This window comes from Ricinus communis, chromosome 9 (assembly GCF_019578655.1).
Source record: "Ricinus communis isolate WT05 ecotype wild-type chromosome 9, ASM1957865v1, whole genome shotgun sequence".
Lineage (NCBI taxonomy): Eukaryota > Viridiplantae > Streptophyta > Magnoliopsida > Malpighiales > Euphorbiaceae > Ricinus > Ricinus communis.
The window spans coordinates 24,756,967-24,773,930 of NC_063264.1; the positions used below are offsets into that span (position 1 = coordinate 24,756,967).

At 27.1% G+C, this 16,964-nt stretch overlaps 1 protein-coding gene across 2 annotated transcripts; it reads right to left on the bottom strand.

Annotated features, from left to right (window-relative positions):
* Positions 1 to 8,051: 8,051 nt before the first annotated feature.
* On the bottom strand, positions 8,052 to 14,738 carry LOC8267542 (protein NRT1/ PTR FAMILY 7.1). 2 transcript variants are annotated; one of them, XM_048378778.1, is made up of 6 exons: positions 14,055 to 14,738; positions 11,226 to 11,285; positions 10,483 to 10,630; positions 10,058 to 10,275; positions 9,399 to 9,958; positions 8,052 to 9,167 (listed from the first exon to the last, which is right to left on the bottom strand). In XM_048378778.1, the coding sequence occupies exons 2-6, from the start codon at positions 11,271 to 11,273 to the stop codon at positions 8,282 to 8,284; spliced, it is 1,860 nt and encodes a 619-aa protein (XP_048234735.1). In that variant the 5' UTR covers positions 11,274 to 11,285; positions 14,055 to 14,738; the 3' UTR covers positions 8,052 to 8,281. The 2 variants fall into 2 exon arrangements, with proteins under 2 accessions (XP_048234735.1, XP_048234734.1); XM_048378777.1 differs by lacking the exon at positions 14,055 to 14,738 and adding an exon at positions 11,834 to 12,569.
* Positions 14,739 to 16,964: the final 2,226 nt, after the last annotated feature.

The window sequence follows — 16,964 nt, forward strand, 5'->3', positions numbered from 1 at the left end:
TGCTCGGTGAAAATCTCGAAGATCTTCAAGAACGCTACAAAGCACTAGAGGTATATGCATGGATATTCGTACCCAAGGCGGTGAAGGACTCGTACTTCATAAAGTGGAAGATAATAAATATTATGATTATAAATTAGTTTAATATTTATAATTGATTAATACTAATATTTTTCTTTATTTTTTTATAGGAATATTTGAGCTGGAAGTCGAGGTACGAGGACCAACTCCAACTTGCTTGGGATACATAGGCAGCCGAGAGATACTGCAACATAGTATCTAGCTAGAAGAGGAGTGGGAAGAGGCTTTGGTGTGTCTTATAAGACACTTGGGTCCATTAAACAGAGTATTAAAAGAGGCCCGAGGTAAAAACAACCTCTGAGACATACAACAAGAATTGTCTCTACAAGGTTGCCGATTATGGTAGAGGCCTTGCTTGACACACTACCATGTCGAGATTGGTCATAGATCATAGACGTGCATCGAAAAAAATTAACAAATTTTAATTATTCATTTACAAGTATTAATTCCATCTATAACCTATAATTATTTTATTCTGACCATTTTCTTTTGTTCAGATCATGGAATCGAGTCACGAGCCTATTATGTATGAACTGTTCCGGCAGTTGCATAGTAAGACCGATGGGCAGTTCATCGACAGCAAGTCCCAGGCTATCATTGTAAGTTACTTATAACTTATAAACAACTAATAATTATTCCCAATATCTTAATTTAATATTGTATTTCATCAATTTTCTTTTGCAATTTACAAGATACTATTGAGGCATGGGCAACTGCTGCATCTTAACTCGATGAGGGTTTTTCTGATCCTTTATTGGTTGACATGTCACAGCTGTTCATTAACGTTGTTGTCGAGAAGAAAAAGCAGTACTTCTAGGGCTTGGTTCAGAGGCGTGCACCTTCACCCAGCCCCATGGCTCCGATAGCTCCAACAACACCACATCCGATCACTTCTGAGAGGTGCATATATGTGACCTACAAATGGAGCTAGATCGAGAGTACGACACTCGTATAATCGAGTTGGGGAGAATGATGCAACAAATGGTTTGCATGTTTGGTGCCTTTCACCACCTACACCTGATCCGCTAGCCGATTTGTCTGCCTTCGGTACCCCTGATCCTCCAGTTGGCGACTAGAGCGACTCCTCCTCCTCTATAATCTTTGATTAGATAGATTTTATTTTATTATATTGTACATTATACATTTTTATTTATAATTTATTAATTTTATTTTTGTATATAATTATTTATATTTTGTATTTTTATAATTTTAGTTTTGTTTTAATTTTTTAATTATTAAAATATCATTAAAATTTTATTTTAATTAATTTTGTTAAAAAATAAATCTCTGCATTTAATGACAAATTAGCGATGATTATTACTTATATATTTTAAAATAAAAACAAATAGTGACGGATTAGTAACGTTATAAATTATATATTTTAAAATAAAAAACAAACAGCAACAAATTAGTCCCAACTTTTAATTGTATATTTTAAAAATAAAAAATAAATAACGACGAATTAATGACGGACTCTAATATCTTAATAAAAATAGGATATGGCAGAAGGTTACGCGACGCCTAGCGCGAAGGTGCTTCTGAGCGCGGACAAGACCTCCGCGAGGACGGTATTCCAATTAATGCTAAGTGAGTGATCGTTACACAAACAACCGCTAAAGTAGTGCTATATGTCTGGAGCCGTTGGATCCCAACGACGGTATTCAAAAAGTGCGAGGACACCTTTCAGACAGAAAATTATTTTTTGCCAAATCATCAAGGTTTGCAATTAATGAGCTATAAAATATTTGTAACATCTTTTAGGTATTGGTATGAGTATAAATACCCCTCATAAAGATATAAGATATAGAAGTGTGAACTCTTTTGTGCCCAAATATCTTTTTTTTCAACTAAAAATTCAAAAAGGTTGTTGTATGAGTCTGGGATTAAAAATACAATAAATCGATTGTTGAGTTTCCATTAAAACTCAAGAATTAAGGAAATTTATCTTTTTCTATTCTATATATTTTTTAGTACCACAAAAAGAACCAAATCAATAATATAGAATTGGAAAGAATAAAAAGATTAATCAATAAACATAATAAATCATTGATTAAGAAAGTTAATTTCTATTAAATATAAATAAATCCACACATATAGATTAATAATTCTGCTAATAAATCTAAAAACGAATTACCATAGAAATAATAATTTAAACTGTAATACTTTGCTGAAGAAGAAAAGTGATAATACAAGACGATGAAGAACTCCAAATTTAAGAACCTTTGAGAAATTTCTTAACATAGAAGTTATAAGAACAAGATCCCTTCTTCTTCTTTTTTAATTTTTTTAATTTATATTGAGCTATTTGAAATTCTATGTAATATTATTGATTTTAACAACTTGAAGTGTTAAACAGGTGTAACTTGAAACTCAGGAGGATAATGGGTTTATATTTTTCAGATAAATTCCTCACAAATATTATTAATAGTATTATGCTATCAACTTTTCATTATCAATCAACCTATCACAAATATATTCGCTTATATTAACATTTATATGATAAATTAACTAATAAAACTTAATTAATTAAAAAAATTAACATCAATCTGTAGGCTTAACCCATAAAAATAATAAACTTTTAATTTTAATTTTTAATTTTAATTTTATATAATCAAATATATATTATTATTTTTTTATTTGTTACGATGTATACATATGATAAAGATAAGAATTAGCTAGAAAAAAGAATTTTGTGTCTTTATTGAACTAATAAGGATTAATAAAATAAACTAATAACTAAATTAAGATATTGAAATAAGGGTGGCAATATTACCACGTCTAATTTTGTTAACGCTATATCTAAAATTCTTTTATTTAATTTAAAGACTATTTTAATATAATAAAGTCATATCATATAAAAGAAATTTCACATTTAATTTTATATTTATTATATTAAACTTTTTGCTTTATCTCTTCTACAATTATATTAATAAGTCAAAAATATATTTAAAATAGTCATTATTAAAGTAAAAATAAATTTATAAAACATTTATAATTAAAATAAATAAATAATTTCTTTATTTTAATTAAAAAATTAACTTAAAAAATGAACTTAGGACTTCATAGAAAATTATTTCATATCATGGATCATATTTAAAAAAAATAAAAAAATATATATTTATAATAAAACTTTTAAAAAAATAATATAAGATTTTTGTATATAGATACTTTATGAGATAAAACAAATATACTTCTATATTTTTAATATCAAATAGATAACTTAACTAAATTTATTAGGAAAAATATAGAAAATATTACAATTTAGTTACGGTGAACAAGATCTGCGAGTCTAATAATGTTTTATTTTCTTATTGATGAATAAAATTATATTTTTTATATTAAAATGAAATTTTTTTAATTTGACCTTAAGAAAATAAAGTGTGACAATAATGATACTATAAAGAAATTTACCTAATTTAAAGGTGACCAAAATGAACAAGAAAATGATGTGAAAGCACTAAAAAGATATTAAATGGATGTTGCCCCAAGACGACAAGATTTATGGTGTTTCTTCTTTGATCTTTTCTAAGTTGCACGTGTCGTTGACACGAATGCGCACCTGCAATGGACTAGTTTTATTTATAGTAGTGCTGCCAAACATTAATAAATTTTTATGAAATTTCTACACAAAATAATTGAATAAAAAGAATTTGGCATATTACTAATTAGAAGGTTAGGATTTAAAATTAAATTTATTGTAAAATTAATTACTCAAAATTTACATAGTATTTCTTATTATTTTTGGTTGTTTTGCTGCTTCTATTCAGAATGCTTTACAACTTGGAGTAGGTGTCCAATTTCAACTTGCTCAGTAACAACACTGTCAATTTTGATTTTACCAAAATACTTTTTTTAAATTATATTCTTTTGGCAGAAAAATAAAAGTATTTGGGTATTTAGCCTCTAGCAAATAATAAAAGTTCAATTAGACTAAATAAACACTAAAGTTTCGTTTTCAATTTTAGTTGATAAAAGGGTTTCTGAAAAAAATAAATTTAAAAATATATATTTAATTAAACAAAATTTGTTAGAAATTAAAAAATATTTTAAACAAAAAAATTCAAATTTTATCATCAAACTGTAATTCTAGATAGACATTAAATTAAGTCGTACTGATTTAAAATCAACCCTTTGAATAAGAGCATGGAACTAAAAGGCTTTGGCAACAAAAAAACAATTGGGTCAACACTATAAATCTAAATGTTGGGTGTTCATTTTTATTTTTAGGAATTAGGTATATTTCCACAATACATATCATATGCTCAAAATTAATGGAGCTCTAGTGCTTGACAATGCCAGCATCATCTTATGGTGGCCAGAAATGTATTCACAAAAAAAGAAAAGGAGCACAATGTGAGTGGAATGGAGGCTTTCCAAATGGTGAAAGTTGAGATTGTAGTAGCAAGTTTAAAAGAGGCTCAGTATGCGCAGTCTGATTTCTCTCTTGCTGAAGTTGTTGCGGGTAAATTGCACCGTTGATACCCCAATTGTATCCGATGTTTCAAAAAGGTATCCTCATTTTATTTTTATTTTTTTTCCATTTCCGGAACCTAACTTCTATTTTAATTTCCAAGTGAAAGTTATTTGTAAGATTTAAGTTAATTTCTTTTAAGAAAAGATTGATGAATTTAGTATCTTATTTCTTTTTATTTTTTCTATTTTAATGTTTAAATTATTTTTTTATTTAATTAAATATTTGAATCTATTAAAAAGGATTCAATATAGTATCTTTAGCCTATTTTACAGATTAAGATACTTATTTAACTTATTTTAAACATTAAATTGATTTAAATATGCTCTTCAAAATAATTGCAGATTCTATTTCTTTCTTTAGTTTTTCTTTCCACTTTTAGTACAATTCTTTTTAAAGTTTTTGTTCGTTTCTAAAAAATAAATTTTAAAAAAATAAAATAATAAAAGTCTTATTTTCCTCATTCATTCAAATAAAAGATTAGAAAGAGTTAAATGTTATTTTTTAAAATTTTTTTATATTTAAGAAAAAGGTCTTTAGAAATAAAAAATAATGAGTAACTTTTGAAAGAAATAAAAAAAGAAATAGAATAAAACTATAAATAATAAAAAGTAAGGATATTTAGATTATTTTAATTTAAATTAATATTTCAATATGTAAAAAAATCTATAATAAACACCATGATATATAAAAACTATCAGATTTAAATATTTAATTAAATAAAAGATCAATTCAACACTAAAATAGAAAAAATTTAAAAAATTAAAATACTAAATTTATAATTTATTATTCATTAGTAATATAACATTTATGTCGGACACTACAATAATATCTATATAAATAATATTTTAATAATAATTTTTTTTATTAGATACCTCATCGACGTTCACGTAAAAGAAAATTGTTTACACAAATAGTAAAGGAATTGAGAAAAAATGCCAAAACTAGGTGACTAGATGTAAATTACCCTAGCAATTGTCATTAAGCAGTGGAATATGATGTGATTGCAAAGTTACCATCATCCTGACCGTTGAAGGAAAAGGAAGTCTCATTTTTAAAATTCTAAAATTTTATTAGTAATATAATAATATAAAAATTATTTTAAAATTATTTATTAACTAATTTTAATATTATATAAATTAATACTATCAAGATAATTAATATTATTATTTTTGAATTTAAAATTTATTGTATAATTAAAAATTAATTTATAATTAAATATAATATTAAAAATATATTAAAATATTAATTTTTAGAATTATAAATTTTATCTAATTAGAAAATTAATTAATTAGTTAATATAATATTAAAATATAATTAATATACTATTTTTAGAAAGAATTAATATTATTATCTAATTACAGAACTATTTATTAGTTAATATAATGTTAATATATAATTAATATACTATTTCTTAATATTAAAGTTAGTATTTAATTAGGAATGTAACTTTTTAACTAATAAATTAATAGAAAAAATTATAAAATTATGTATATATTTGAATTTTATGTGTTAAAAATAAATACACATGTCAAAAAAATTTTAGACTTAGAAATTAATATATAGATTATGTTTGGTTGAAATCTGTATATAGATTATGTTTGGTTGAAATCTGTATAAAATTTATTTTATATATAAAATATAAATTATTTAAGATCAAAATTTTTATATTTCATTTCAAATAAAATAATTCTATATTATATTTAGTTCTATTATGTACAAATAAATGTGGTAACGTAAATTATTTGGAATTGATATCTTTATATTTTATTTTAAGTAAGATAAATTTTATATTTATATTATATTTGATTGATATAAATTTTATAAAATTATATTTTCTATTAAAATAATAATATATTTAAAATTTCATATAATTGAACTTATAAAATCTGTTATAACTACACCATTTCCAACAATATAAATAAAAATACCAAATTAAATCTATTAACATATTTTATAAGATCAATAAATTTCAAGTAATTCTCTTTTTATTTTTTATACATTTGTTAGCTTTTTAAAAATTAATATATATATATATATATATATATATTAATTTTTAAAATTCTAAATTTTTTGATACACATACTTAATTTTTTATATATAAAATTTTTATTTTGATATATGTATTTATTTTGACACATAAAATTCGGATTCATGTGTAATTTTATAATCTTTTTATTAATTTATTTATTAATAAGTTACATTCATAATTAAACACTCATTCTAATTTTAAGAAATAACATAGTAATAATAAAATAATTTTTTAATTAGATAATAATTATTCTAAAAATAACATATATTAATTATATTTTAATATTATATTACCTAATAAATTAATTTTTAATTAATAATTTTTATTATAAAAATATATTTTTAAATATTGTATTCACCACTAAATTAATATTTAATTATATAATAATTTTTTAAAATATAGTAATATAATGATAGTATTAATTTATATAATATTAAAATTAATAAATAAATATTTTAAAAATAATTTTATTTATAATATCAATAAAATTTATAAAAATTAAAGATATTTATTTAAATATTATAAACTAATATTAAATATTAACTAATCTGTTAAATCATATTTAATTTTATAATTAAAATAATAATAATAATTGCATAATAAAAAATAAATGACTAGTTAGATTTAAATTTGATATTTATTTTTAAAATAAATTGAGGCACGAATTGTTATTAACGGAGCAAGCTCCAGTAGTTGGACACCTCATCCAAACTGACGTAGCCAATGCTAACTCGTGCAGTTGATTTTTCTTTTTCTTTTTCTTTTATCTTTTTCTAAATAAGAATTCCGTTCTTCCACTAAAAACAAAAACTAAAAATTCATCATTTCCAACTAAAAGTCACAATTTACACATAGAAAGTTAAGTGACAAATTTGTTTACCTTTTAGAAAGTGAGACTCAAATACATTTACATTGCATTGCCAATGTCAATCTCCACTAAAAACAAAAACGTAATATAAAATATATATTTTTAAAAACATATAAATTATTATATAAAAAATATATTTTTAAAATAAAATTTAAAAAAATTTATAATTTATTACTGTATAACAACTCGTTCAAATTTGTATTAAAATTTACAAATCAAACTTTTATTAAAAAGCATCAAATGCTTTATTTAACATTAAAAGAAAAAAGAGTAATAAATATGCCTCTAGGAATTTTTATTACTTTCAATTTTATGATTCTATTTCATGACAATATCCTTATGCCCGGCGGCTCTCTATTCAGTGTTATGCATAGTTTCTTGGTAACCTCTAGTTTGATTAGGAAACCGTAGAAAATGAACCTGCTAATGAAGGTTATAGATTCAGTCAAGAGGAGAAACTTATAATGTCGTAGCTGCTCATAGTTATTTTGGCCGATTGATCTTCCAATATGGTACAATAAAAATCTTTTATCTCCTAAAATTTTAAATTTCTCTTAAAATTTAGAACTCGATTAATACAACAAAATTATGAAAACTGCAAAGAAAGAAAAAAAATTCTTCATTGAAAAACATAAACAAGCTTGATTACATATCTAATTCTGCTATCCAAAGAAGAAAGCAATCATCCATAATAAACAAAAATGTCATGCTTCCTTGCAGAAATGGATAGTGATCCCAACAATTTATTGATAATTTTATAAACTAAGACCAAAAAGAAGAAAAAGAAACCCTAGAAATAATAGTTGATGCTCTTAATGGCTAATTTGTTGTATCAAACTCTTTGCACCACATTATTTTCTTCTTCTTCTTGTTGTTTCATTTCACATTCTTTCTCATTGTCCTCACCATCATCATCCTCCTGAAGGTTGATAGGTTTGTACCACTTAGCACATAACAAGTAGATGACAAAATCAAAAGCTGTCAAGGCTGCAATCAGGAAGTAGAATCTGTCCATATGTCCTGTGTTCAAGTCATCTGGAATCCATCCAGGCTTCTCCCCTTTCGCTGTAATCCCCATTACCATATTAACCAACAAGCTGCTGACGAAGTTTCCAAGGGAGATTGAAGCCATGCAGAGTGAGCTTCCGAAGCTTTTTATACCATCTGGTGCTTGCCCATTAAAGAACTCTAGCTGACCAACGTACATGAAAACTTCAGATGCACCAACAAGCACGTACTGTGGGATTTGCCAGAATATGCTTAAGGAACTTATCCTTTGTCCTGGAGTAACATTTTTAAGCCTTTCAATCTCAGTGGCACCAGCTGCTACCATTGCAAGCATTCCAATGATGAGTCCTATTCCCATTCTTTGGAGCTCACTTAATCCCTTGGGGTTACCACTCAGTTTCCCAGCTACAGGAACCAGGATTTGCCTGTAAATTCCTGTGCAAATAAGGACACTGCAGATATCAAAGGCAGACATGCTAGCGGCCGGAAGGTGGAATTCCCCAACGTTAGAGTTCATAACATCTCCTTGCTCAACAAATAGGGAAGCCATTTGTGTGAAGACGACAGAATATATTATAGTGCATAACCAAATTGGTATCATTTTTAAAACACACTTGGCTTCCTCAACTTGAGTTATGGTGCAAAGTCTCCAGCGGTCATTTTGCCTGATCGTATCATCCTGTGTTATAGTTGCTGCCTTATCCAAGAACCTGATCAGACACCGAATCACAAACAATGGCGGAATCAGGAATCTTACTTACACTAAGAATATATTTTCATAATAACAGTTTTCAAACCACCTCAGTCTAGAGTTATACTTTTACGTTATATTTTTCCTAAACTACTATGAGACTAGAGTAAATCGATAGGCTTATTTACTTTTCCCTATAGAGCCAGGTTTAACATGTTATCTTTGAAAGTAAAAAAATTACAAGGCTTACTCAAACTCATTGCTGTGAAGAATCTTTCTGCTCCCTTTGATTATAGATTCTGAACCTTCTATTTCATAGAGGTCTTCAGGATTAGCTGGATTCACATGCCATTTCCTAGCTGTAGCCACAAATACCTGAGCCACTCGTGGCAAAGGGTTGCCACAAGGTTTTATGTAGCGGTATCCAGGAGTCCCGAGTAAAAACGATATCAAGGCAACGACTGCAGAGCCTAATGATACCAAGAAGCCTAATGTCCATCTTCCCGTATCTTCATAGTAAACTAGAATGGTGTTTGAGAATAAAGATCCAGAGTTAAGTGCAAAGTAGAAGTAACAGAAGAAAGCTGCTTTCGAATTCTTCTGTTTAGGCTTTCCTTCATCAAATTGGTCTGCTCCGAATGTAGCTATAGTGGGTTGATGGCCACCATATCCAAATGCTACTAAGTATATGGAAAGATAGAAAGTGGCCACACCAAGTGATGATGCTGGATTACAGACTTGTACCCCATCACCACATCCTTCTGGTTTGATCAGGAAAAACCAGGATGATAGCGATAACAGCAGCAACCCCTGAATCATTTTCGTAAAAAAATTGTTAGCAAGTTACATGAAAACATAGTTAAAAAGGAATAGCAATTATTTAATAGAAGATAACGGCTTGTTAATTACCACAACAAAAATCAGCTGAAAAAGTGCACAGGTCAAGTAACGGCCCCAGTAAGAATCACTGAGGAAAGCTCCAATGAGTGAGCACATATAGACTGTTCCAGTCCACTTGCTAACACTGTTAGCAGCATCAGCATTGTCTTGACCAAGAACTCTTGTCAAGAACAGAACTAAATTCACACCAACTCCAAAGAATGCTAGTGTAGCTAGACCCTGATTCACTGTGCCAATAATATTGAAACGGAAAACAAAGAAAAACCAAGAGTCAGCAGTACTGCATTATGCTTCATAAAGCTAAAAAAATTCAAATTATACCCATCAGTATTCTAAGGAAAAGTCCTTTTTACTGTCTGTCTCTATAGTGCAGGATGTCAGAGGAGCCAACCCAAATCCTGCAATTTTCTTTTCATAATTATGGGTGACATTACCTAGACAGATGCCTGCAGCTGTCCACCCTCCTGTGCTCTTCCAGGCAAACGGTTTCTTGTTCTGACGAAGAGAATCTGTCTGTCCATTCTCATTGCTGTCTCTGGTCACCTCTACAGCATCCGCAGGACTGATGTTATCTTCTGTCACCTGTTCATAACATTGATAATGATGACCATGGAAGTGATAACTGGATTGCAATATCAGAGAAAGTAAATGATCCAAAAACTTTTAACAAGATCAGAATCACTACAAACAATAGCATGCATTATTTGAGTAAGCAAGTAAAAGTATTTGTGGCTTAAAATAAATGAAAACGCATTTTCAAGAGTCCCATCATGAAAGCAAAAATAGTGAACATTTTTGAGTCATTTCATTTTCTGAAATGTATCATTCATGAAATGACACATTTATTTTGAGAAGTGACTGTTACTGTACTTATTTGGATCAAACTCGAATTGAGATGGGTAATTACCATTAGACTTATTTTATAATTATATAATCAATTTATTTATATAACATTTAATATATATTATATATATATATATTTAATATAATTATAGACCTAAAAATTAACCAAGTATAATCATACGTGTAAAGGAAAATCCAAAAGCAAACTAAGTGAGGTGACCTTACCTACCACAACTTGACAATTAAAACATTTATAGATACATGGTCCTATTGATTGGATAGTGTTAACTAACTATTGAAATAGCTTCTTTTCATAATTTAGTGAATTTCTAACCTTTAGCGCAACCTCGTTGGTGGAGTTGACAATATCCGTAGCAGCCATTGGAGATTTCTTCTGCAATTTAAATAAATATGCAAGGGATGGTTAGAGATGGATAATCACATGATCAAGAATTTCTGAAGGCAAAAGAGAGTGTAATGTATGATAATATTTGCCGAATTTTAGGTGCACATGGTTTATTGAATAGTTGAGATTAACTTATTGGTTTAGTTTAATAACTAAAATTTTAAATTATTTTACTTCGATTATTTAGCTTAACTATTTGTTAAGTTTTATTCATTTCTTCTGCCGTTGAGAGATTAACACATTATAATTCTTTTTCTAATACTATTTTTCTCAATGGTAGAAATGGCTTGTATCATTGAAATGCAACAAACTGAAGTTTAATAACTAAATATGAAGGAGTTAAAGCATTTCAGAAGTATGATGAGATTGGAGAAGAAGCAGATGATGCATATGGCAGACTCTTATGTAAGAACTTCTATGCATATAGCAAAGCTTATCATGGAAGAAAGATTAAAGGGGAGCACATATGCTAATTACTATAACAATAAGTAAAACAACATGGGGAGAGCAAAATCTTTGAATTAAGATATCATTACCAATTCACAATAACTAGCAAGAGAGGGAAATGCCCAATAGAAATCTGCTCATCAAGAGTTCAAAACAAGAAAGTAAAAGAAGAAATAACCAAATGAAATGGGGAAGTATGGCTTGCAAAAGGAGAGAAGTTTTTTTGAGAAGAGGGGTATTAGTGAGCTCAATATATAGGGGAAAGAAAAAACTACACATACACACACACATAGACAAAGAGAGAGAGGTGTCATTTTCAGAGGTAGCTTTATCATTGCTAGTGAAGAAGAAACCTTTGGTGGAATGGGGAGGAAAAGGCTGCTTAGAAGATCTTGTGCCATATTAAAAGGTTCATTTCTTGAAAGAAATCATGGTTAGTGGGAGAGATTATTTTCAAATGAAAATGATATCCTTTCTCTATATCTCTTTCTTTCCTCTCACTTTGTTTCTTTTCTTTTCCTTTCTCTTAGTGCACATATTTGATAATCTCTTCTAAATTTCACTTCCTGGTTGATAACTTTTCTTCACATCAATATTATCCACAAAATTATGAATAATTTCATCATCATGCACAAATAGCAGTCTTCACAGTATCTGGTCAAGCTAAGTCTTCTCATTGCTACTGATACCAAAAGATAAGAACCAAGTTTTTCTTATCTGCAGACTGTCATAAAATCAAGAATATTCCACTCTTGTCAGTGAATTCCAGTTTTTTCTTTCATTTTTTTTTTTAATTATAATGTTGGTAGAGAATTGATTGGTGATTAATCATATACAATTTATCTGCTCTATTAAAATCCCAAAATAGAAAGTTTATTTACTTTCTGATGTGGGCATATATATGTAAAAAAGTAGCATTCTTATCCAGAAAAAGCAGTGGACAAACACCACAAGCGATGAACTTTAGAAGTTATTCTGTTTTAAGCAGAAATTCTTGGGTATAATCTATTTATTAGATAAAACTAATTGTGTACTAATATATATATATTATTATTTATTAATTGTTGTATTTAGATTAATTAATTCTTAATCATGAATATTATTATAACTAATACAATTTATGGCACTTGACAAAAATTTACACATGTCACCTTAGTGATATTAAACTGTCTTCAACTAATTCTTAACCTATTTGATGTTCTAAAAATTTCAAATTTTTCCATTTAGTGCTTTCAGAATAGAAGGGTTGTGTTTGTGGGTTACATACTAAATAGAATTGCTTTCCTATTTTTCCAAGGAAAGGAAAAAAAAAAGGATGAAAGGTACCTGAGAAACTAACAATTATGTAAATTAATAAACAAAAAATTATGCAATATTACAAGAAAAGAGAAATTATTATCCAGTTTTTATTATTTTTCTAATCAATTTCAGAATCATATTTCTTTTGAATAAAAAGAAAAGAAAATTTCTAGTGGAGGTATAACTATGAAGTGAGGATCATTATCAAGCAATTTCCTGCCATGACTCTAAGGGCAATGCCACTAGTCTACTGCCATAAATTCTTAGGAAAACAAATACATGGCTTTGTGAAATTGAATGATACTGACAATTCCTGCTATACATTAATGTATATGCTTGATCAATTACCACTTGTACTCCAAAGTTCTAAACAATTATTTGATTGGAAAAATATTAATTGCCAAGTGTAATAAACAGAACCATTAATTAATTTCAATCATATCAAAATTACATATTAATAAGTATGAATTTATTTAGACTTGTTATTTAAAAGATACACTTTTTTCTTTTTCTTTTTTTCTTTTTCCAAGAATATTTTTTTTAGAAATGGTGCCTTTATTAGACCACAATTCCAAACAAGACCATAGAATTCTTTTCAATCTAAAATTCCACTCATGTATTTTGTCTTAGGAAAGCAACTTCACACCAAATAGGCCATATATTTTTATTTTAAAACCAAAAATTCAGATTTGAAAAAGAAAATCTTCATACTGTACAATATATATTAATCTAAATTTCATTTTTTTTTTGTTTTTTTTTTCTTCTTTTAGAGATCTAGATGAGATAGAAAGAGTTTTTTTCGATTTAACTAAGGTCTCAAGTTCGGACTTTTTAAGTATGGAGTTATGTAAAACTCCTGAGGTAGTATTTACTACTTGGTCTTTTCCAATACGATCTAAATTATTCTAGATTACTGAAAAATAATGCCAATGAATCTTTATTAAAGAGGCCACATACCAAAAGAAAAAAAACAAATTGCATCTGCATGCATAATGGTGCAAGCATACGAACCTTCTAGGGAGGGTGGTAATTGCAATGAGCTCCGGCGATGGAGAAGAGCCTGTACTGATGATTCCTAAGGATTCCGGTGACGGAGAAAAACGTGTATCGACAAGGCCAACACGGAATGTAGGCCGGGAAATCACTAGACTTGCCGGTGAACCAAGAAATCCAATGAACTCTTTTGTCATTTATGTTGAAAAGAAAGGCTATAAAAGCAATAATGCCTTTAAGGAACAAAAGAGAAAAAAGAAAAAGCAATACCCACGCTTTATATCTCTCTCAATCTCTATCAATTATAATATATCAAAACTGTAATTAATGACCCTTGATGAACAAGAAGATACCCTCATTCAAAATCTTGTTTAATACCATAAACAAGACAAAGCTATAAGAATACTATTAAGATAACTTTCTTATTAGCCTTCTCTCCCACATTCTGTAGCTAAAGCGCTCGGAATCTCTAGTTGTTCTGTGAGTTTTGAGATTGAGTGAGATTTAGGTTAGAATGAGAAAGAAAACATGAAAGAAAAAAAATGAAAACTGAGACGTTAGAATATGAATGGATTAATGGACGAAGAAGGTAAAAGAGAAGTGGGTGTGATAAGTATTAACAAATTTGATAAAAGATAGCTCTTATATAATAGAAGTTGATTGAGTATAATTCAAAGAATCAGCCTTGAGTTGCTAACTAATTCCCTACAAGAACTCTTTCTCCTTTGACAACTCCACTAGTTTAACGGATCTTTTGTTCTTATTTTTATGCATGTTTTTTTCTTTCTTTTTATTCCCCATAACGGTAATAATAAATAGGACTCATTTTGAATTTTATAGTCAAATAAAATAAAATAAAATACCATGTAAATGAGGTCTCCTTCTTTATCTTTATCTTGACACAAAAATAACCCTAAGAAGTAGCAAATCTTTAACTCTCCTATTCAGAGCCGAAGGCAACTCTCTTAGTTCACTGCCATTCAAGACCCATGAATGACAAGTAACAGAAAGTGAATAAAAATATTGGATTCACAAGATGGGCAAAGATGTGTGAAGTACTTTAAACAGAGTTCTTTGAGATGACAATTTAATTTATTGGTTATTATACATATATATATATATTATATAATTTATTTTTAATTATAATTAATTAATTGGTATCATTTTAATTATATGTCCTATTAATTTAGATTTTTTGTGAAATTATATATAATTTTTAATTTTTTATATAAATCAAAATTATATAAGTAAATCTCATGTCAAGTATTATTGATTAAATTACAAAGATTAATAAAAGTTTGTAACCAATTAAAGTAATGTACTTTGATGGTCAATAACTAAGTAGTACATATTGTTTATTTCAGCTCATTTCTACTTAGAATTTGAGATATGTTCATTGTCTAGCTTTGAGGTACTAGTTGTAGGTGTGGTTTTCCATCACTTAAGACCTTGTTTTGGGTGGTTTTCCCTCTTTTATTAATAAAAACCTTTCTTGATTATATAAAAAAAATCAAATACTATATGTAGTTGGTTAATTTAATATTAAATTATATTAATAAATTATTTTTAAAATAATATAAATTGTTATAAATTTATATGATATTATATACCTACATGATCCTTATTTTGAACACCTCATTGTTTGGAATGAATATTTATCTATTCATCTCCCTTCATTTCACCATTTGAACATCGCTTCAATGAATTATTATTTTTTTTACTATTGAATTGTAGTAAATTTGTAAAATTTCTTCTTCCTTTTTTACTTTTGACTATGTTAGTCATATTCTATAAGCCTATTTTCTCTGTTGCCACATGGGTAAATCTAGATTGGGATATTTTCAATATATTTTACCTGATACTATATATATATATATGTATACGACTTGACTGTAAATAAAAGAAACCTAATTAAAATAATTAATTCTTTTCTTCTTGACACGTGTGCCTATATTTTGACTGATAAAATTTTTATTTTAATACGTATATTTATTTTAATACATACAAAATTTAATTATTATATATATTATCATTATTCAGTAAAAGAATAGTTTATCATTCATAGATAAGAAAATACGATATATTTTATTAGAATTTCTATGAACAGATAGACTCATAATATGACAAGTAAATTCGATATAAATATAAATTCAATATTAACTATATATATCCTATAAATTAGGATAAGATTTATTTTCTTCTATCTGCCTCGAGAAGAGATTCCAATCTTGCCATATAACAAGTGTTATTGATGTGGAACACATTTTATTTATCTAACACATTTTTATCTTTTATTATGTAAGTGATATATGAATAAAGCTAATGATGATATAAATATTAATGTAGTATACTATGAACAATTCTATTAAAATCAAATTTAAAATTAATTGAAGAAAAATTTAAATGTCAAGATTATTAATTTATCCAAATAAATTATAATAATCTTTTCGCAGGAATTAAAGCATCATTTGCTCTTTAGTTCATCTCATCTCCAACAATGACTATCGCATTATGAAATATTCAACATCTAATATAGCCATCAATCATATGTCCCATTTTATTCTTACTTGATTCTATTTTATTGTTGCTGCTGCTTGTTATTATTATAAAGCTAAGGTCATATATTAATATTTATCTTCAAAATTAGTCATATTCTTAACTTCTTTGATAACTATTTACATTATCAATTTTTTTAATAGCTCTATGATATCATTTATTGATAAGTTTCTTCTTTTTTATTTATATAAATTGTTAACACAAAAGATATTCCAGCCGCACCTTTCTTCTTTTTCTCTTATTTTTTCTTTTATTTTATCAAAATTTTATTTTTTTCTTCCACCGCTGATCACTTTTAAATCAGTGGTGATCAATTTTTCTTTCTTTTTTTTGTTATTAATTAGTTTTAATAAATAAATATTAGTATTTTTT